Below are 22,576 nucleotides of genomic sequence, written 5' to 3'. Positions count from 1 at the left end.
CCAATCAGGAGCAGGTCCTACAGTTTATTGGCTGAACTGGAGGCAGCTGTGTAGAAGCTGTTTCCTCCTCTCCCAGCGCCATATTGTGGGAGAGCAGATGCATAGAATAAGTCTTAATTCCAGTAACTTAGTCTAGTCCGAGTTGCTCCCAGTTGCTCCCCACAACTAATGCTGAATCTTCAGTCTGAAATTCCCATCTTCTCTCAGAGGTTAATTCAAATCCTTTCCTTTCAGCTTGTCTTCGGATGCCCCCTCAGTGAACAGATGCCCCTCACCCATCCTAACCACCTAACCCCATCTACCAATACTCTGTGCCTTAGAATTATATTATCATTTATACACACAGATATAAACTCAAGCATTTACTTTTATATAGAGTGATTAAAAAGAATTGGACAGGGGCCAGCGCTGTGGTATAGTGGGTTAAGCCACCACATACAGTGCCAACATCCCATATGGGCATTGGTTTGAGTGGTTTGAGTCCTGGATGCTCCAGTTCTGATCCAGCTCCCTGCTAATGTGCCTGGAAAAGCAGCAGAAGATGGCCCAAGTAATTGAGGCCCTGCACCCACGTGGTAGACCTGGAAGATGTTCCTGGCTTCTGGCTTTGGCCTGGCTCAGCCCAGCCCTGGCCATTGTGGCCATTTAGGGAGTGAACCACTGGATGGAGGGTCTCTCTGTCCCTCTCTCTGTAACTCTGCCTTTTAAATAAGTAAATAAATCTTCCTGGACAGGGGCAGGCATTTGGTACGATGCTTACTTAAGGCATCACATGGGATGCTCGCCTGGTTCTTGGCCCAGTTACTCCACTTCCTATCCAGCTGCTTGATAATGTGCACCCTGGTAGGCAAAAGGTGATGGCTCAAGTGCTTATATCCCTGTTATCCACATGAAAACTGAGATTAAGTTCTGGGCTTCTAGCTTTGGCCTATCCTGCCCTTGCCTGTTTGTGGGCATTTAGAGAATGAACCAATGAATGTAAGATATCTCTCCCTTTCAAATAAAAATTAACTAATTAATTTTTTAAAAGAATTAGGCACTTAAAATATGTCATTTACAAAACTATCATGATTTCACATGGGAGTATGTCAGGAGACAGATGTTTGTATCTCTTCAGGAAATGAAGAGTTACATCACAGATGTTTCTGCCATGAGTGGCAAGGACCTCAAAGAGTCTGGAGTGGATCTGTGTGCCATGGGATACAAGGAGCATCTGTTGAGCACTTATAAGATCATAGGAATGACACAGTTTTTTTTTTTTAAATATGTATTTATTTTACTTGAAAGAGTTACAGAGAGGAGAGAGAGAGAGAGAGAGAGAGAGAAAAGAGAGGTCTTTCATCCAGTGTTCACTCCCCAGTTGACCACAATGGCCAGAGCAGTGCTGACCCAAAGCCAGGAGCCAGGAGCTTCTTCCAGGTCTCCCATGTGGGTGCAGGGGCCCAAGGACTTGGGCTATCTTCTGCTTTCCCAGGCCATAGCAGAGAGCTGGCTTGGAAGCAGAGTAGTTGGGACTCGAACTGGCACCCATATGGAATGCCGGCACTGCATGCAGGTGGCGGCTTTACCTGCTACGCCACAGTGCCGGCATCGACACAGTTTCTTTACAAATTATACACTTATATATAACATAGTTATTGAGTACTAAACTTTATTTTAAAGGTTTAGTTACAGAGAGGTAGAAAGAGAGAGAGAGAGAGAGAGGTCTTCCATCTGCTGTTTAACTCCCCAGATGACCGCAACAGCTGGAGCTGAGCCTATCTGAAGCCAGGAGCCAGGAGCTTCCTCCGGTCTCCCATGCGGGTGCAGGGGCCCAGGGACTTGGGCCATCTTCTACTGCTTTCCCCAGGCCATAGTAAAGAGCTGGATAGGAAGTTGAGCAGCCGGGACTCAAACTGGTGCCCATATGGGATGTTGGCACTGCAGGCGGTGGCTTTACCTGCTACGCCACAGCACTGGCTCAGACAGCTCTTTTTATTTTTATTATTCTTATTATTTGACAGGTAGAGTCATAGACAGTGAGAGAGAAAGACAGAGATAAAGGTCTTCCTTCTGTTGGTTCACTCCCCAAATGACTGCTACAGCCGGTGCTGCACCTATCCGAAGCCAGGAGCCGCATGCTTCCTCCTGGTCTCCCATGCGGATGCAGGGGCCCAAGCACTTGGGCCATCCTTCACTGCCCTCCCAGGCCATGGCAGAGCACTAGACTGAAAGAGGAGCACCCGGGACTAGAACCCGGTGCCCATATGGGATTCCAGTGCCGCAGGCGGAGGATTAACCAAGTGAGCCACGGCGCCGGCCCTCAGACAGTTCTTTTTAAATCACCACATATTGTTTTAGAACTGTTACTGAATTGTTTTTTGTTTTGTTTTATTTGACAGGCAAAGATAGACAGTGAGAGAGAGAGAGACAGAGAGAAAGGTTTTCCTCCCATTGGTTCACTCTTCAAATGGCCGCTGTTTGTTATATACATGGAATATGGAACCAAAAATGAACTTTTAAAAAGATATTTATTTGAGAGTCAGAGACAGATGGAGTTGAAGCCAGGAGTGTGAACTTAATCCAGGTCTCCCATGTGGGTGGTAGGGATCCAACTACTTGAGCTATCCCTGCTGCCTCCCAGGGTCTGCATTTGCAGGAAACTGAAGTCAAGAGCCAAAGCTGGGAATTGAACTCAGACCTTCTGATGTGGGACCCATGTACCTTAACTGGTGTCTTAACCATTTGGCCAAATGCCTATGCAAGGGAGAAGAAAAGTGAATTTTTCAAGAATAGAAACTTACTTTTGTTTTTTCTCTTGATGCCTGCTGCAGTGATAGGAAGAGAGCCAGCCTTCAATTAGGACTTGCTGAAAGAATAAGTTGTTAAATTGTCAACAGTGTTTTTACTGAAACACAGGGTAGACTTCTCCTGTCTCTTGGCTTATTTAGTTTTTGGGAAAAATAAGTTGATCATGTACTATTTTAAGACATACAGAGATTCTTTCTTTTTTTTTTTTTAACTTAAAGATTGATTTATTTAAAAGGCAGCGTTACAGAGATAAAGAGAGATGTTCCATCTGTTGGTTCACTTCCCTAGAAAGCTGCAACAGCTGGGGCAGGACTGTGCCAAGCCAAGCCAGGAGCCAGGAACTCCATCCAGGTTTCCCAGGTGTATGCAGATGCCCAAGCAGTAGAGCTATCCTCCACTGCTCTCCCAGGTACATTAGCAGAGAGGCATATCCAGGGTTAAAGGCATGCCTGAAGTGACACACCCAGGTTTGGTGTGGTAAATCTCTATTTTTTTTTTTTTAATCAGAAGGGAGGTTTATTCTGCTCAGCTGAGCTCCTCTCCTCCATGGAGACCAGTGCCTGAGCACTAGCCCCAGTAGGTACAATATTCGTCCACTCTCTCCCAAGAACCACACAAAGGATTTGTGCAGTCCTCAGTGTAAGTTCAGATTCCCCAGCAATGTCAGAGATTATTTCTAATCCTTACTGCTGTCTGGTAGTTCCCTCCAGCCCACCCCTGCCAAAAAATAAAATAAAATCTTACTTTTAAGTGAGATTTTTAAATACTTGCTTTGTTATAACCAAGCAAATATTTGTCATTACTGCCTTCTTTGTCAGATCCAGACTCTCCTTTGCCTCCAAATCAGTGTTCTTCCTCATATCTCCCAAGCTCTCTGCTCTCCTTTACAAATCCCAGCTAAGGTTATTTCTTTCACTCATGGCCTGAGGAACTAAGTCAAGTGTATACCTCTATTTTTGTTGTTTAGTTTTTTGTCGGTATTAGTTTAAAAAACTAAAATGGATTAATTTATTTGTATATTATTTCTTTGTAAGTTTATGTGTATACAAAAGCAGGCACCCATGACTTTTGTGAAATTCATTCTAATTAGAATTTAAAAACCTGAAGGGAATGATTGCGTATAAACTGTAAGTCCAGTAAATGACATATGGTACCAACATAAATTTGAACACATTAGGGGCCGTGAGAAATAATGTGGGAAAATAGCTCTACAGAGTAACCTCATAAGAAGTCGTGATATTTTCTTGACTCTAACTGTGATAAGATCATGGAATTTTTTTTGTTCATATATTTTCCTGTATATTCTATTTTTTACATATTTTCAAATTACCCTTGACTTTTCAACTTAATTCCTATCTTCTGACTTAAACTTGGTATATGATATCTATGATACTTAGATAGTTCTTGGCAAGTTTTGGCAGAAGTACTACTCGCAGTAGAAGATGGCCTAAGTGCTTGGGCCCCTGCCACCCACGTGGGAGACCTGAATGGAGTTCCTGGCTCCTGGCTTTGGCCTGGCCCAGCCCCAGGCTCTTGCAGTCCATCTGGGGAGTGAACCAGCAGATGGAAGATCTTTCTTTCTCTCTGTCTCCCTCTTCCTCTGTATACTGTGCAAAATAAATAAATAAATCTTTTTTTAAAAAATAAGAAGACTGGGAACACAGCAAGCCTACAGGGAAGATCAAGGATGTGGGAAGGGGAAAGTCAGAGATTTTGTTGTAAAATAAATTCTTTTATATTTGTGCAGGTAAATCATAATGCTAAGTCTGACTGTCCATCTCCAGTTCCTCAATTCCCATAAATTTGGTCATGTTTTTTACTAGACTTTTAACTGTGGAATACAACATTTTGAATAACTACAGATAAACATTGACTGTTTATCACAATTTTATAGAACCTGTATTTTCCTAATATATGATGGGATGTTTCTTTCAGGAGTAGGAAACTGAAAAAGTTGTATTTAATCTGCCTGTGTATGCAAATCCTTAGTGGCATAGAAACTACTAAAATATTATATTTTTATTTGAAATAAAATACCCAGCTCTGAGGATCCCATTAAAATGCCCTAAATAAAAATTATCTAAAGCCTAAATAACTTTTTCTTCAAATATAAACCTTGTGAACACGTATTAGAACTTGGTAAAATACCATCATTATTTTGAGCAAAAAGTCCATGGAAAGTGTGAATCATCAAAAAGCTATGCATGGATTTCAAAAATTTTTTTCACCAAAATAATCATTTTAATTTCATTTTTTCCATGAGCCTTTTGAAATACCCTCTTAAATATGAAATCAAACACTTGTTTAGCATGGATGTTTAAACCTCAGAGTGCTTTCAGAAGTGAAACAATGGGGGCCAGTGTTGGGGCATAATGTGTTGAGCCTACAATGCTGGCATCCTATATGGGTGCCAGTTTGAGTCCCATCCAACTTCCTGCTAATGTATCTGGGAAAGCAGCAGAAGATGGCCCACGTCACTGGGCCCCTGCACCCATGTGAAAGACCCAAGTGTTCCTGGCCCAGCCCCAGCCATTGCAGCCATGTGGGGAATGAACCAGCAGATGGACGATCTCTCTCTCTCTCTCTCTCTCCCTCTCTCTGTGTAGCTCTGCTTTTCAAATAAATAAAATAAATCTTTTAAAAAAATTAAAGAATCTTGGTAGAAAACCAGATTCTTAAATAGGAGATAAATTCTTTATGAACAAAGTCGTCATCTTAATGGAATTTTTTCCTCTGACATTGCAGAGAGTGGAGGAGGCCTCAGAATTTGCAGTTTCAGATGTGTTTTCTGCCAGAAATTCAGATTTACCAAGAAGGCTTTGGGGCCAAATCCCAGATTTGGAAACATCTGAGCAAATAGAAGATCATGATGAAGTCTATGCAGAAGGTGAGAGAAGGCTTTTTTTTTTCCCCCTTTAGTGTTAACAGTTCTTAAAGTATAATCCATAATGTATTTGAAAATGCATAATGGAAGATTTCTTACTCTTGTTCTTTTTTTTTAAAAGTTTTCTTTTTTTTTATTTAGTAAATATAAATTTCCAAAGTACAGTTTATGGATTACAATGGCTCCCCCCCCATTATTTCCCTCCCACTCGCACCCCTCCCATCTCCCGCTCCCTCTCCCATTCCATTCACATCAAGATTCATTTTCAATTATCTTTATATACAGAAGATCGATTTAGTATATATTAAGTAAAGACTTCATCAGTTTGCACCTACACAGAAACACAAAGTGTAAAATACTGTTTCAGTACTAGTTATAGCATTACTTCACATTGGACAACACATTAAGGACAGATCCCACATGAGAAGTAAGTACACAGTGACTCCTGTTGTTGACTTAATAATTTGACACTCTTGTTTATGGTGTCAGTAATCTCCCTAGGCTCTAGTCATGTTACTCTTGTTCTTAATTTTTATTTAATCCTACTGCCCTGGAGCTAATTTGCTCTGGAATTAATTCCAATATAAACAAGTAAGAGCATACATAAGGCACATTTTGTTTTTTGAAACAGAACCCACTACATCCATAGGCTGTTTGACTCTCAGTATGGTTTTAGTCTTATTGCAGAGAAAGTAGCACATTAAACTGATCTGGTATTGTACAAATAATTTAACTACTAGTTTATAAATCAATTTTGTTCCTTATGAAGAGACTCTAAAACCCATCTAACTTCTCTGTCTCCCAAAAGCATTTATTTACTCTCTAGAATTCAGTTATTTTAGTTACGATGCCCCAAGGAATTCTGCCATTTAGGGATAAAAGGGATTAGGAGGAACTAGCAAGGTGACTGGGAAGAAGTCATTGAGGTAGGAGCAAAGTCCTGCAAGCCAGTTCCCATTTGGATTATTTATGTCTCCAGTCATTTATTTTACTTCCTCATTTGTTCGACATCTATATACTTAATTCTTCCTCTGTACCAGTTACTATTTTAGGCACTGGAGGTACTGGTAATGAACAAAAGATGCAAAACCATTATTTCATAGCATTTTAAAGAAAATTAACAAGAATTATTAGGTAGTGCTAAGTCATTCGTGTTTGGGCCAGGCTAGCAAAGAGTCAGCTGAGCAGTGACAGGGGAAGAGCATCCCTGACAGAGGGAAATATGTCAAGAGCTGAAGCACAGACATGCTTGGTGAGCTTAAAGAACTGAAAGGGGACTGCACAGCTGGAGCTTCCCACTAAAGAAGAGTTTATAAGAGTGAACAGAAGACAGATCACTTAGGGCTTTACAAGCCTTGGGGAGGGGGGCTAGAATTAGGGCAGCATTGAGGTGTTTTAACCACAAGCCTGACTGGGCATTTTGAAAAATTAAATGAAGAATGGATTATATGGGAGAATAAGAAAGCACAGGCCACTGTGCAGTTCTGGGTAAGCAGTGATAGTGACTGGTCTTGTGTGTTGGACTGAAACTGTTAATCTTTGTCTTGGTCTACCCCAGTTCATTAGGGATGCACAGTACACGTTAGCCTGTTAAGGTTTCTGAAAATTCTTACAGTTAAAAAGAAACATTTACACACCTTATGTCCCAAACTTCCTTAGACGTTTGTATCCTGAAATGCCTATTACTCTCCTGAGAAACTAGCGATCCACATAAGGAGGTACTAGTGTATGGATGGAAAATGATTTTCAAAGGTTTATATCATTTTGTTCTCCCCTTGCCAAATTTATGAATATTCTTACAAGAACTAGTGTCCTGAGGAATGCGCTTTGAGAAACTGCTTAAGGTAGTCTGTGCCTTTCCTCTACCGCTATGGAGGTATTTCTACAGATTAACCCTCCCAGGGAAGTTTCCTTTATTCTTTTGGAGACTCTTCATAGCAAACCCTTGTTTGCTATGAATGGCATAGAGTAGAACTGAATTATTTTACATGTAGGTTATATATGTAGGCCGGTGCTGCGGCTCAATAGGCTAATCCTCCGCCTTGCGGCGCCGGCACACTGGGTTCTAATCCCGGTTGGGGCGCCGGATTCTGTCCCGGTTGCCCCTCTTCCAGGCCAGCTCTCTTCTGTGGCCAGGGAGTGCAGTGGAGGATGGTCTAAGTCCTTGGGCCCTGCACCCGCATGGGAGACCAGGAGAAGCACCTGGCTCCTGGCTTCGGATCAGCGCGGTGCGCCGGCCGCAGCGCGCTGGCCACAGCGGCCATTGGAGGGTGAACCAACGTCAAAAAGGAGGACCTTTCTCTCTGTCTCTCTCTCTCTCTCACTGTCCACTCTGCCTGTCAAAAAAAAAAAAAAGTTATATACATAAATGTTTTTTTTATTATACACAGTTATTCAATAAATATCTGCCCCCTTCCTCAACTTACTCTGAAAGCTAAGAATGTTAGTTGCTAGTATACTTTTTACACTTAATTTCTACTACTGTGATTCTTTTTCCCCGCTATTTTATCTGTTGGCATCGGCCTCATAAGAACTAGGTAACAGTGATAACAACAATGATGAAGCAAATGCTAAAATAGACAAAAGAACATATTATCAAAAATGAACTAAGTAGTAATTCTTTGAACACCCCATGCCCTACACATAGGTGCTATTTGATAATAATAGCAATGATGAAGGTAATGCTAAAGTAGATATTCCTCTCCATCCATACCTATATTGATTTTCTCAATATCATTAGGAAAGAAATCCAAGTGGATTTTGGCTTTCAGGGTGTCACACTCTGATTTTTCCTACCTCAATGGAATCTCCTTTCCAGTCAGCTTTTGTAAGCTTTCCTGGCTCCCCACTATGTCGTCGTCGTCGTCTTCTTCTTTTTTTAAGATTTATTTTTATTTATTTGAAAGGCAGAGTTATACAGAGAGGGAGAGAGAGGGAGAGACATCTTCCATCCTCTAGCTTACTCCCCAAATAGCCACAATGGCCAGGGCTAGGCTGGGCCAAAGCCAGGAGTTTGATCTGGATTTCCACTTGGGTGCAAGGGCCAAGGAGTTAGGCCGTCTTCACTGCTTTCCCAGGCACAATATCAGGGAGCTGGATCAGAAATGGAGAAGCTGGGACTTGAACTGGCGCCCATATGGGATACCAGTGTTGGGGGCAGAGGGCCTAAACCTTTACATCACAATGCTGGCCCCTACCCTATGTCTTTAACTCCTAAATACTAGAGTTCCTCAGGCCTACTTCTTTAACTTTTTCTCTATCTACTTTCCTCCTTTGGTGATCTGTGCTACAGCTTTAAATTTTATTTGTATGAGAATATTTCAAAAAGTTAATAGAAAATGGAACTAAAACATAAGTTAATTTTGATGCAAAAGAATTTTGAAATATGTGCATTTTTTCATAATATATGCATTTTCCATTTTGAAAATTTTGAAAACCATTTATATATATTGATTTTAAAAACTTTCTTTGTGAAAATCAACTTTTCCATGAACATTTCCTGAAATTTCCCATATTTATTTCCTTGGCTTAGACTCTTCCCCTTAATCCAAAACTACTGCCTATTTGACATCCCTATTTGGATGTCTCATAAGCATCTCAAACCTAACACATTGAAGACTGCATTCCTGATCTTTTCTCCAAATCTGCTGCTTATCCTTCCCTATCTCAATAAATGACATCTCTGTCCTTGCAGTGCTTATGTCAAAATCTTTGTAGATTTTTTTCCATATCCCATATCCAGTCCATCTGCAAATCATGTCAAATCCAACTCCAAACATTCTTTTCTAGACCGTGACCATTTTTTATCTCTCTATTCCAGGTTCAGGCCATCCTTACCTCTGTCCTAGATTATTGCAGTTGTCTCCCAGTTGGTGTCCCCTACTTCTGTGCTCATTGCCCAGAGTCTATCAAAGTGAACCTCTTAAAATGTCAGTCAGTTTTTTGCTCAGAACCTTCCTGGTTATGTCCTCCCATTGCACTCAGAGTAAAAGCCTTAGTACCTTGAATGATTTCAAGACTCTAAAGAAGGCAGTTTGTAACCTCATGGCTTTTCATATTTTGGGCTAGATACTTTTAAATGTGAGGGGCCATCCTTGTGAATGCAGCATGTTTAACAGCATCCCTGGCCCCTGTCCACTAGAAACTAATTTCATTTCCCCAGTTGTGACAAACAAAAATGGCTCTCGGGTGGGCATTTGTCCTAGTGATTAAGATACTAATTAAGGGGCCGGCGCCGCGGCTCACTAGGCTAATCCTCCACCTTGTGGTGCCGGCACACTGGGTTCTAGTCCGGTCGGGACGCCGGATTCTGTCCCGGTTGCCCCTCTTCCAGGCCAGCTCTCTGCTGTGGCCCGGGAAGGCAGTGGAGGATGGCCCAAGTGCTTGGGCCCTGCACCCCATGGGAGACCAGGATAAGCACCTGGCTCCTGCCTTTGGATCAGCGCGGTGCGCTGGCCGCAGCACGCTGGCTGCGGTGGCCATTGGAGGGTAAACCAAAGGCAAAAGGAAGACCTTTCTCTCTGTCTCTCTCTCACTGTCCACTCTGCCTGTCAAAAAATAAAAAAATTTTAAAAAAGATACTAATTAAGATGTCTGTTTCCCATATTGGAGGGTCTGAGGTTTTTTCCTCTGAGCACAAGGCTACAATACCTTCCTGTAGCTCTGGACTGCAGCTTCCTGCTAATGCAGACCCTGGGAGGCAGCAATGATGAATCAAGTGACTGGGTCCTGCCACCCATGTGGAAGACCTTTAGATCTTTTGGCTTTGATCTACAACCTGGTTCCATCCAAAGTCGTCGTAGGCATTTAGGGAGTGAACCAGTGGATGCACAGTCTCCATCTCTCTGGCTCTAAAATAAGTAAAGGTTTTTAAAATAATGACTCTGGGGGCCAGCACTGTGGCATAGCAGGTTAAGCTGCTACCTGCAGCACTGGCATCCCACATTAGAGCATACAGAACTTGAACCGGCACCATTTTTGATCCAGCTCCCTACTAATGTACCTGGGAAAGCAGAGGGAGATGGCCCAAATGCCTGACCTCTGTACCCACGTGGAAGACCTCGAAGAAGCTCCTGGTTTTGGATTAGTCCAGCTGTGGCCATTGTGGCCATTTGGGGAGTGAACTAGTAGATGGAAGATCTCTCCCTCTCTCTCTCTCTCTATCTATAACTCTGCCTTTCTAATAAATGAATAAGTCTTCAAAAATAAATGACTCCAGACATTGCCATCTGTCTACTATGGGGCAAAACTCCCCCGTTGATTACTGCTTCCCTAAACCTGACCTCTTCCCCTCATCTCCTGCTGTTCTCCCCTCTCTCTGCCGCTACACAGCCTCCTTGCTATTTCTCCAACACTGTAGGCATTTCTACCTAAAGGCCTTTGCATTAGAATAATCTCCCTTAAATATCCATGTGACTCTTCCTCCCTCTCTTCTCTTCTTTCTTCAAATATCTTCTCAGTGAAGCCTTCTTTGCCCACCCAATTTAAAGCGTCAGCGCCCATCTTCCATGTACTCTACTTCATTTTTCCTTTCCCTACTTTATTTTCCCTTATTTTTTATTAATTATCTCTCTTTCTCAGTTAGAATTTAAGCTTCATGGTGGGAGGGGTTATTTTTCCAGTTTTATTCACAGCTATATTCCAAGAACCTATAACAGTAGGTGATACATGACAGTTAATATTTATCGAATGAATGAAAACAATGGATGAAGAGTCTCTGAAGCAGTTAAAATATTTAAAAGATGTTTTTGTTTTATTGATAGCTCAGGAGCTGGTCAATGACTGGTTAGACACCAAACTTAAACAGGAATTAGCAAGTGATGGAGAAGGGGATTCTGAAAACACTGTGTTGAGTATCACTCCTATGGAAGAAGCCAGTAGTCACTGGAAGTACAACAAGTTTGATGGTAAGAACATATCTGATTGTTCCAAACTTCAGCATCCAATGAGTGGCTCTAAAAACTGTTTTTAGTTGTTTTGAATAATAAATGAAATTTTATTTGACTTTTCTGTGCTTTCCTTAATTTTATTACTGGTTTTAGTTGTTCTTGATTGAATGTAAATTATTTAAGTGTAAATTCATGGTATTTTTTAAAATTAAAATATTTTAGAGATGGCATAGTGGTTAATATATTACTTGGATGCCTGTGTCCCGCATCAGAGAACATGGGTTCAATTCCAACTCTGCTTCCAATTCCAGCATTCCTACTAATGCACAACCTAGTAGTCTATAAATGATAACCCAAGTACTTGGGTCCCTGCCATTGATATGGGAGGTCCAGATTGAGTTCTAGGCTCCTGGATTCAGCCTGGCCCAGCCCTGGATGTTCTAGGACTCCAAACACTTGGGCCATCTTCTGCCGTTTTTCTCAGGCCATTGGCAGGGAGCTGGATTAGAAGTGGAGCAGCTGGAATATGAACTGGCATCCATATGGGATGCAGGTATCGTAGATGGTGGCTTTACACACAGTGCCAGTCCCATGAGGTTTTCTTTAAAAAAAAAAAGATTTTATTTATTTATATGAGAGGTAGAGTTACAGACAGTGAGAGGAAGAGACAGAGAGAAAGGTCTTCCCTCCGTTGGTTCACTCACCAACTGGCCACAATGGCCGGAGCTGTGCCAATCTGAAGCCAGGAGCCAAGAACTTTCTCCCAGTCTCCCACACGGGTGCAGGAGCCAACACACATGGGCCATCTTCTACTGCTTTCCCAGGCCATATCAGAGAGCTAGATTGGAAGAGGAGCAGCCAGGACTAGAACCAGCGTCCATATGGGATGCTGGCACTGCAGGCGGAGGATTAACCCACTATGCCATGGCACCGGCCCCATGAGGGTTTCTTAAATGCTTTCAAGGTCTGAGGTTTCTCCTGTGAGCACAGAGGTAAGTGTGTTAATGAAGGGAGCTGCTCCTTTGCATGACTCAAGCATCCTTGGAGAATCCACCTGGTAGCATTCCCACTTGACTCTGCAAAGTAACTCTACAGAATCCTCAGCTTGAGGACCACAGAGTTATGAGCTCTTATCTTTTGAGTTGTTTTTAAAATTTATTTTATTTATTTGAAAGGCAGAGTTTCAGAGAAGGAAGAAGAGACAGTGAGAACTGTCTATTGGTTCATTCCCACCAGTGCTGGGCCAGGCCAAAGCCAGGAATCAGAAGCTTCATCTGAGTCTCCCACATGGCTGACATGGCTCCAAGCTCTTGGGCCATCTTCTGCTGCATTCCAAGGCATATTAACAGGGAGTTGGATTGGAAGTAGAGCAGCCAGGACTCAAACCAGTGCTCATATGGGATCTTGGCCTTGCAGGAAACGGCTTAACCTGCTGTGCCACAACACCAGAATCCTTTCATGTGTCCTAGACTGATCTACCTTCCTTATCAGCCCAGCCAGAGCTCCTACAGTGCCCCTACCATGTAGTGATGGAATATTTTGCCTGGATACCTTCCCCTGGATGGAGTCTGCACTTTGAGAGGAGCACATTGAGCTGTTAGGAGGCTTTAATGCTCATTGAATTTTCCTTTACTTAGAAGAATTAGGGATTTTTTCTCCCAATAACTTTCTACACTACGGAAAATAAAATATTCTCTGTCTTAATAATCTTTTTATAATTCTATGGGAGTTGGAACTGTATCTGACCCCTATCTATTTTGATGTTCCCAGATTAAATAGTATTACTACCCTCTACTATTCTTTCTTTTTAAAGAATTTTTTTTTAATTTATTTGAAAGACAGAGTTACAGAAAGAGGTAGAGCCAGAGAGAGAGAGAGAGAGAGATGTCTTCCATTCCACTGGTTCACTCCCCAAATGACTGCAATGTCCAGAACTGAGCTGATCTGAAGCTAGGAGCTTCTTCCAGGTCTTCCACGCAAGTGCAGGGGGCCAAGGAGTTGGGCCATCCTCTGCTGCTTTCCCAGGCCATAGCAGAGAGCTGGATTGGAAGTGGAGCAGCGGGACTCTAACCGGCACCCATATGGGATGCCAGCGCTGTAGGCTGGGGCTTTAACCTGCTGTACCACAACACTAGCCCCTCTACTATTCTGTATGGTTTCTAGATCTTGTCATTCTGGTTACTGTTTTCTGGATTTTTTTAGGTTATTAATATGAAATTTAAGTATTTTAATATTTCATTTTTGTTCTGAAACAAATATGTGGAATATAATGAAACTTTATTGATAATAGATCTAGTTCTAACCTTTTATTTACTTTTTTTTTTTTTTTTTGACAGGCAGAGTGGACAGTGAGAGAGAGAGACAGAGAGAAAGGTCTTCCTTTTGCCGTTGGTTCACCCTCCAATGGCTGCCGTGGCCGGCGCATCGCACTGATCCAATGGCAGGAGCCAGGGGCTTCTCCTGGTCTCCCATGGGGTGCAGGGCCCAAGCACTTGGGCCATCCTCCACTGCACTCCCTGGCCACAGCAGAGAGCTGGCCTGGAAGAGGGGCAACTGGGACAGAATCCGGCACCCCGACCGGGACTAGAACCCGGTGTGCCGGCGCCGCAAGGCGGAGGATTAGCCTAGTGAGCCGCGGCACCGGCTATCCTTTTATTTACATCATCCATTATCATTTAGTATCATGCCAGGCCTCAACTATCTTTTTCTAATATATTTTTAAAATCAAAATATTGAATGAAAACATCATGAAACTACTGAAAGGCAAACATTTGGACTAGTGGTTAAGATACCACTTGGGACACCTGTACCCCATATTGGAGTACTTGGGGTCGATACAAGCTCTGGCTTCTGCCTCTAGCTTCTTGCTGAAGTGGACCGTGGGAGGCAGCAGCGATGGCTTCAATGGTTGGGTTCTTGCCACCCTTGAGGATTGAGTTCCTGGCTTCCAGCTTTGGCCTAGCCCATTCTTAGCCATTGAAGGCATTTGGGGAGTGAACCAGCATCAATTCTCTCTTTCTCTCTCTCTCTCTCTCTCTCTCTCTCTCTCTCCCCCTCTTCTCTCTCTATCTCCATCTCTCTCTCTCTCAAATTAAAATAAAATATAAAAGTATGTTCACCAAAAATATTAACATATAATTATCTGTGTAGACACAGGGCAAAGCACTTGACAAAATCTGACATCCATTCCTAATAAAAACTCTCAACAAATGGTGAAAGAAAGGAAATTCTGTAACTTGATAAAGGGCATTTTTTTTTTTATAAAGAGCATTTATGTAAGATGTATAGAAGACAAACACCAAGAGGCCAGCATTGTAGCTTAACGGGTTAAGCTGCTGCCTGCAAAGCTGGTATCCCATAAGGGCATGGGTTCAAGTTCTAGATGCTCTACTCCTGATCTAGCTCTCTGCTAGAGCAGCTGAAAATGGTCCAAGTCCTTGGGCCCTTGCACCCATGTGGCAGACTGGGAACAAGCTTCTGGCTTCTGGCTTCAACCTGGCCCAGCCTTAGTCATTATAGCCATTTGGGAAGTGAATCAGCAGATAGAAGATCTCTTTTTGTGTCTCTCCCTCTCTCTCTCTCTCTGTAACTGCCTTTCAAATAAATAAAATAAATCTTAAAAGAAAAACCCCACCAAAATGACAAATGTAAACTCACTTATTAAGTATGTATTAAATGTAAATAGATTTAAATTCTCCAATCCTAAAACAGAGATTGGCAGAATATGTGACTAACCATAGCCATCTAGAAGAGACATCCTTTATATACAAGACAAAAATAAGTTGAAAATAAAAGTATAGAAAAAGATACACCTAGCAAACAGAAACCAAAAAGGAGCAGGAATGATGGCATTATCAGAAAAAATAGACTTTAGGACAAAAACAAATTGTTACAGGAGACAAAAATTGCATTTTATAATGAACAATGGTCAACTCATCAAGAAACATTAACAATTATAAGTATGTATATAGGTGACAAAAGAATTGCAAAATATAAAAAGCAAAAACTGACAAAATTGGAGAGACAATTCAATAATACTAGGTAGAGACTTCAGTACCCCACTTTCAATAATGTATGGTTTATCAACTGTCTGATCCTTGCCAGAGGTGCCAAATCAGAATAATGAAAACCGCATTTGAGGAAAAAGGAAAGAGAAAGTTTATCCTATCGATAGAATGAGGATATAACAAAAGAACATCTAAAGAACTATCATCCTCCCAAATGAAGATGGTTCAGGATTTCTGAGGGGCTCAGAAGGGGTAACTGCTTGGAAGATCCTAACTAATAACACATCAGGAATTAGAGAGAGAGGCTCAGGAGTACACACCAAACACTGAACTGGTTATGGGTTCAATAGCAAGATTTTTTTAAGGTTTATTTATTTATTTGAAAGTCCAGGAGAGAGGGGGAGAGATAGAGAAAAATCTTCCATCCACTGGTTCACTCCCTGACCGCAATGGTCAGGGCTGAGCCAAGCCAAAGCCAGGAGCCAGGAACTTCATTCAGGTCTCTCACATGGCCAACAGGGTCCCAAACACTTGGACCATATTACATTGCTTTTCCCAGGCCATTAGCAGGAAGCTGGATCAGAAGTGGAGCAGCTGGGAAACCAACTAGTGCCCATGAGGGATACCAGCATCGCAGGTGGTAGCTTTACCTGCCGTGCCACAACACCAACCCCAACAAGATTTTTTTTTTAATTGTAAATCTCAAATGTCAATGCAGTTTCTTGAGAAACATGATAAAGGAGAATTGATGGCTTGATCTTAACATAGGTAGAACTAACAGCATGTTCTGCATGGGTGAGTAGCTGCAAAACATTTGTCTGGAACCTGAAAGAGGCAAAGCATTGTGTTAAGAATTCCAGTATTTGATTAACTATAATGAGGTCCACTTCCCCTAAAGTCTATGGCTAGAAAGGTTTGTGGTGCCCTTAGTCAACCACATTCCAAATCACCCTGTTTATTTACCTGTACCCATTACACCTTATTCCATATTGAACAGCTTAAAGATATCAATAAGGAAGATGTTCAGTATTATTAGTTATTAGAAAAATATAAATTCAAACTACAATAAGTTAACATTGCATTTCTCTTAAAATGACTTAAGTTTGAAAGATTGGCCATACCAGTATTTGTAAGGATATAGAGGAACTGGAACATTTTCACACTGCTGTTGGAAATGTGAAACTTTATAACCACTTTGTATAACAGTTTGTTTCTTAAAAGTTAAACATATACTTTCCATATAAATCAACCATTCCACTCCTAGGCATTTTTCCAACAGAAAAGAAAGCATATGTTTGTATAAAGACTTGTACACAAATGTTTATAACAGCTTTATTTGTAATATCAAAGTGTGGAAGAAATTCAAAATGTCCATCATCAAATGCATGAATGAACAGACTGTGGTATGTCCATACAGTGGAATACTATACTAATCAGCAATCAAAAACAATAAACTATTGATACACACAACATAGATGACTCTCAGAATAATTACGCTTGACTGAAAGAAACCAGACTGAAAGCAGAGTATAGAAAGAATTATTTAATTTATATGAAATTATAGAAAATGCAAACTAATCTAGAGTGATAGAAAGCAGTCCGTACTTGCCTGGAGTAGGGCAGAAGGTACGGGGAGGAGTGAGAGGAAGAGATTACAAATCAGCATGAGAACAGTTGGGGGTTGATGGACATGCTCATTATCTTAATCATGGGCATGGTTTTACTGACATATGCACTGTACTTTGGAAATTTATATTTACTAAATAAAAAATAAATAAAAAATTATCGTATTTTTTGAATATTTCCAGTGTATTATATGTTAATTATACTACAATAAAGCTTTTTGGTTTTAAAGCAGTGGAATTCTCAAGGTTGTTTAGATTGAAGTAATAACATAGATTTGGCAGTTAAGGTGTCTTTAGTGACTTGGGTGAAGGCAATTCCCTTTAAGTGGAGTTTTGTTGCCTCTTAGCTGAAGGTAATCACTGAGGGCTTTGCACATCCTGTTGGCATTATCATTTATTTATTGAGTATTCACAGTCTTCTGTTTTTCTTACACCAGAATTCTTTATATAACTATGGATATTATTACCAAAATTAAATTTTTTAATCCTCCCATTTTTTCATTTCTTTCCCTCAGATTTATATGGTTATTTGGAGGAAGAAGAGGAAAGTACCACTGTTCAAAAATTTTTAGACCATCTGCTCCGTAAAGAAGTGGTGGATTCTGGGATGCTGGAAGATCTTGGAATGAAGGAAAACCAAGACAAGAAGCAGCAGAAGGATCCTCGGCTTACCATGGAGATGAGACATAAGCAGGTGGGAGGGAAAAACAAAATTAAAATGGATAACAGGAAGCAGTCTTTGTGTAACACATTTAATAAGCTTAAATAAAGATTTAGGCTTTATTATGAAAAAGGGTACCATCTGTGGTTTGGTTAGAAAGAATAAAAATAAAATATAAGAACTTCAGAAGAAAAATAATTCTCATAAACTGAGGGTAGGAAACAATTTGGGAAATAACCAAAGAAAGAATAATTGATTTTCATCAGTAGTGTTGGACTAAATTTTATTAGTTTGAATGTGGTACTTCCTATTATAAATGTAGGTTGCATTGTTTTGAATTTGGTTTTAAATTGTGACATTAATATATTAATATCATGAATATTCTGGTGAATATTATAAGGATAATTCTCTTTAAGACAACTGAAATAAACTCATTTTGTGATTATCATTTGAAAAGGAGGACAGATCTGAATTAAATCTATTCAACTGCTTTGAATTAGAAGGCATGTGGGAACTCTCTTCTCCAAAGGCAATTATAGGTCATAGGAAAAAAAAACCCTGGGAGCTTCAAGGAATCAGAATGACCTAGTCTTTGCCATATGTCCAGAACTAAGACTGTACTGGCATCACTACCTATACATGTGTGTGCTATCTTTATTACACTGAATTTGAAAATCACTGCTTATACCATTAAGATATGCCTACTCAGCATTGGCAAAGTTGCAGAAACCGGGGTAGAGAAGTATTATCTTGATTTGGATTTTTGATGAAAGGGAAGAGAGGAGGTCCAATAAGATATATGGCCATTGTCTGGAAGTCTTACCACTATTAGAGAGTAAGAAGAGGGTGATGTTAAGAAAAGCAGGAGACGGCCGGCGCCGTGGCTCATTAGGCTAATCCTCTGCCTTGCAGCGCCAGCACACCGGGTTCTAGTCCCGGTCGGGGCGTCGGATTCTGTCCCGGTTGCCCCTCTTCCAGGCCAGCTCTCTGCTGTAGCCAGGGAGTGCAGTGGAGGATGGCCCAAGCACTTGGACCCTGCACCCGCATGGGAGACCAGGAGAAGCACCTGGCTCCTGCCATCGGATCAGCGCGGTGCGCTGGCCACAGTGCGCAGGCCACGGCGGCCATTGGAGGGTGAACCAACAGCAAAAGGAAGACCTTTCTCTCTGTCTCTCTCTCACTGTCCACTCTGCCTATCAAAAAAATAAATAAATAAATAAATAAATAAAAATAAAAAAAAAAATAAAGCAGGAGAGGAAGGACCATTCCTTAACTCAGAGCTTTTCAAACCTCTAAAGAAACAATAGGTTTTGGGACCAGTGTTGTTACACAGGCTAAGCTGCTGCCTACAATGACCACATTCTGTATCAGAGCACTAGTTTGAATCCTGGCTGCTCTGCTTCCAGACCCACTCCCTACTAATACACCTGGGAAGGCAGTGGAGGATGGTTCATGAACTTGGGGCCCTGCCACCCAGGTGGGTGATCCTGATGGAGTTCCTGGCTCCTGGCTTTGGCCTAGCCCAGCCCCAGCCATCGTGGCCATTTGGGGAGTGAACCAGCAAATGGAAGATCTCTCTGTCTGTAACTCTGACTTTCAAATAAATAAATCTTAAAAAAAATTAAAAATAGGAATAATAGGTTTTGGGAACAATGTTGTGGCATAGTGGATTAAGCTGCCACCTGTGGCACTGGCATCCCATATGAGTGCCTGTTGGGAGTATGGACTGCTCCAGTTTTGATTCATTTCCCTGTTAATGCACCTGGGAAAGCAGTGGAAGGTAGCTTATGTACTTGAGCCCCTGCCACGCACATGGGAGACCTGGGTAGAATTTGGGCTCTTTGCTTCAATGTAGAGGAGGCTGGGCTGATGCGGCCATTTGGGGAATGAATTGGCAGGTAGAAAACCTCTCTGGGGCTGGCGCTGTGGCACAGTAGGTTAATCCTCCGTCTGTGGCACCAGCATCCCATTTGGGCGCTGGTTCTAGTCCTGGCTGCTCCACTTCCAATCCAGCTCTCTGCTACGGCCTTTGAAAGCAGTAGAAGATGGCCCACATCCTTGGCCCCTGCACCCGCATGGGAGACCAGGAAGAAGCACCTGGCTCCTGGCTTTGGATTGGCGCAGCTCCAGACTTTGCAGCCATCTGGGGAGTGAACCAACAGAAGGAAGACCTCTCTCTCTGTCTCTCCCTCTCACTGTCTGTAACTCTACCTCTCAAATAAATAAATAAAATCTTAAAAGAAAAAACCTCTCTATATGTGTGTTTTCCCTATATGTTGCTCTGCCTTTCAAATAAATAAACAAATCTTAATATAGAAATAATAGGTTTGAAAAAAGTGAATGCGTTTATATTCAGAATGATCTATAATGTTCATGTTTTTAACTTCCAAAGATGATTCAGAATCACTAGTATATTTAAATAATGGTAGAAGTGAGTTGAGTTGTGCTGTACCTTAAGGCAGCAAATCACTGTTCCGTCCTTCACAATGTATCCTCCAAAAAGTACCCTTACTCTTTCTTAAATTATAATTAGAATATGGACAGGGCCAAAGTAAAATCAGTAGTATGCTCCTCAAACAACCTCATGGGTGTGAAATCTTGAATAGATATGAATAAAGAATTTGGGATCATTGTTGAGAATCATTAAATTCTCAACTTTTCCAAGATGCAGATCATTCCTAGAATGTTAGGATATCCTCTACATTTGACTTCATTTAAAATTTTGCATTGGTCCTTACTCAGTAAACAAATGAATTCCCCCTATCTTACCAGTAAACAGTGAGGTTCTGGGTCAGAAGAGTTCAAGATGGTTGTATTCTGAACTTCAACATGTATTCCAAGGTTTTGCATTTCCCTTTCTTCTTGAAAGGTTTTATATTTCACCATTGTTAAATTCTCTTTAAGGTAAAAGAAAATCGCATAAGACGTGAGAAAGAACTGGAGTTCCAGAGAATTGAAAAGGCCTTGAAAAAGTCAGCCTTCCTGGAGGCTCAGTATTTGGTGCAAGAAGAGAAAAAAAGGAAGGCTCTTGAGGCCAAGAAAGAGGAGGAGGAGATTCGGAGAGAGATGATAAAATTGAGGAGGGAGATCATTGAGAGGAGACACACTGTGGAAGAAGCCTGGAAAATGTAAGGCAGTGTGATAAACCACATTAGAGTTTTTCTGTTGTGGGGAACTCTAAAGATTCGTGATCCCTTTATATACTTAATTACAACCACAAAGTACATTTAATTTGTTACTTTGTTTATTGTAATAACACATTATCTGGAGTTTTGAGGTCTGTATGTCACTCTGTTGAGTTCCTACTCATAATTTATGTAAGGACCTCCTCCCCAAACTGGTAAACATTTTGGCTTTTTCAGATTTTTCATCAATATGATATTGTAATAAGCATCCTTAACCATAGAACTATTTCATGCTTTTGAATTATATTCTTCAGATAAATTCTTAGGGATGTAATTACTGAATTAAATAGCATAGATCTTTTTATGATTCTTGAAATGTTGCCAAATTGCTTTCAGTACGGGTTGTATATATTTGCTGTATGGCCAGCAGTGGGCCAGTTTACTACACTCTTCTCAAAACTTGGGAGTATAATGATTTCCAATATTTTCACAATTTAAAAGGTATTATATTGATTGGTTTGTGTTTGTTCGGTTAAATAATATTTTTAAGATTGAGCATTTTATTATGCATGTTCAGCAATTGTGCTTCGTCCTGTTGTGAATTGTGTTAGTGTCTTATTTTCTAATAATCGTAAAGAAAGTCACTATCACCTTACTGCTACTCATAATAAAAAAAGAATATCTGACAAAATGAAAAAGAAAATCGTCCCCACAGGAAGTAGTACTGCTATGTATCCTCACACAGAAAATGAGCTTTGTAAGTGAACCAACTAATGTATTTATTCTGAGACAGCACTGATGCAGGAACTGCAAAAGTCTTAGGACAACGTGACTGAAGTGTCAGAATACTCAAACTGAGAGGCCAGATACACCTATTAGATAATCCCTTCCACCCCGTCAGCCTACACAGCTTCCCCCCGCCTGTGTTCTTGATTGCTCTTATTCTACCCAATTTAAAGCAGCATGGCAGTGGACTTGCTTTTCACTCCTTCAAGTGCCAGGCTCAGGCCTCCTCCAGATGCCGTGCCTTTCAGAAAGCAATCACCAGTGTTTTAGTGAGTTCTTTCTAAGGTCAATTTTGCTTTTCAGATTGCTCCCAAGCCCTGGAAAAACTAGGCTGACCTAAAATAAATTGTGAAACAAGTAAAATTTGATGTTAGCAGGATGCTCTGCTCACAGTGGGCACTCAACAAATGCTCACTGACCAGTCATTTCTTTTAAAAGTTAAAATCTTATCTATGCTTATAGTGAGACAGATAATATGCTGCACTTCTAGGTGAATGAACTGATTTAAACTTTCCAAATAGCAATTTGGCAATAAACAAGAGTAATAAAATGGTATTATCTTTTGACCTGGCAATTCCAGTCCTAGGAAAATTGCTTTAAGAAAATTATCAGAAATCCAGATAAAGACTTGTGCACAAAAATAATTAAAATAACTATTGATAATAATAGATACTAGAAAATGTTGGAAAATCATTAAATAATGATTACACAAAGAATTAAGACTGACATATTATCAGCTTTTTTTCTGAATGGAAATGCAGATGGTGTTTATACCTCTCCAGATAATACTTTCATGAAAGATATATGTGC

General features: G+C 41.0%; 1 protein-coding gene across 14 annotated transcripts in view; it reads left to right on the top strand.

The window, feature by feature from the left end:
• Nucleotides 1–22,576, top strand: part of CCDC191 (coiled-coil domain containing 191) — a 113,691-nt gene that overhangs the window by 7,222 nt on the left and 83,893 nt on the right. For 10 of the 14 annotated variants that reach the window (XR_016233094.1, XR_016233093.1, XR_016233091.1 and 7 more), the window contains 4 exons: nucleotides 5,536–5,677; nucleotides 11,437–11,580; nucleotides 17,710–17,888; nucleotides 20,760–20,983. Coding sequence is in view for 10 of the 14 variants with exons in the window: in XM_051819025.3 (XP_051674985.3) it covers nucleotides 5,536–5,677; nucleotides 11,437–11,580; nucleotides 17,710–17,888; nucleotides 20,760–20,983 (689 nt within the window). In the remaining 4 variants the exon portion in view is untranslated. The remainder of the gene's footprint in view (nucleotides 1–5,535; nucleotides 5,678–11,436; nucleotides 11,581–17,709; nucleotides 17,889–20,759; nucleotides 20,984–22,576) is intronic. The other 4 variants (XM_070072126.2, XM_051819027.3, XM_089331671.1 and 1 more) reach the window with 2 other exon arrangements.

This window comes from Oryctolagus cuniculus, chromosome 4 (assembly GCF_051225735.1).
Source record: "Oryctolagus cuniculus isolate XC-2025 breed Fujian yellow rabbit chromosome 4, ASM5122573v1, whole genome shotgun sequence".
Classification (NCBI taxonomy): Eukaryota; Metazoa; Chordata; class Mammalia; order Lagomorpha; family Leporidae; genus Oryctolagus; species Oryctolagus cuniculus.
The sequence above is the reverse complement of the archived record's forward strand: the minus strand, read 5'-3'. Positions and strand labels throughout refer to the sequence as shown.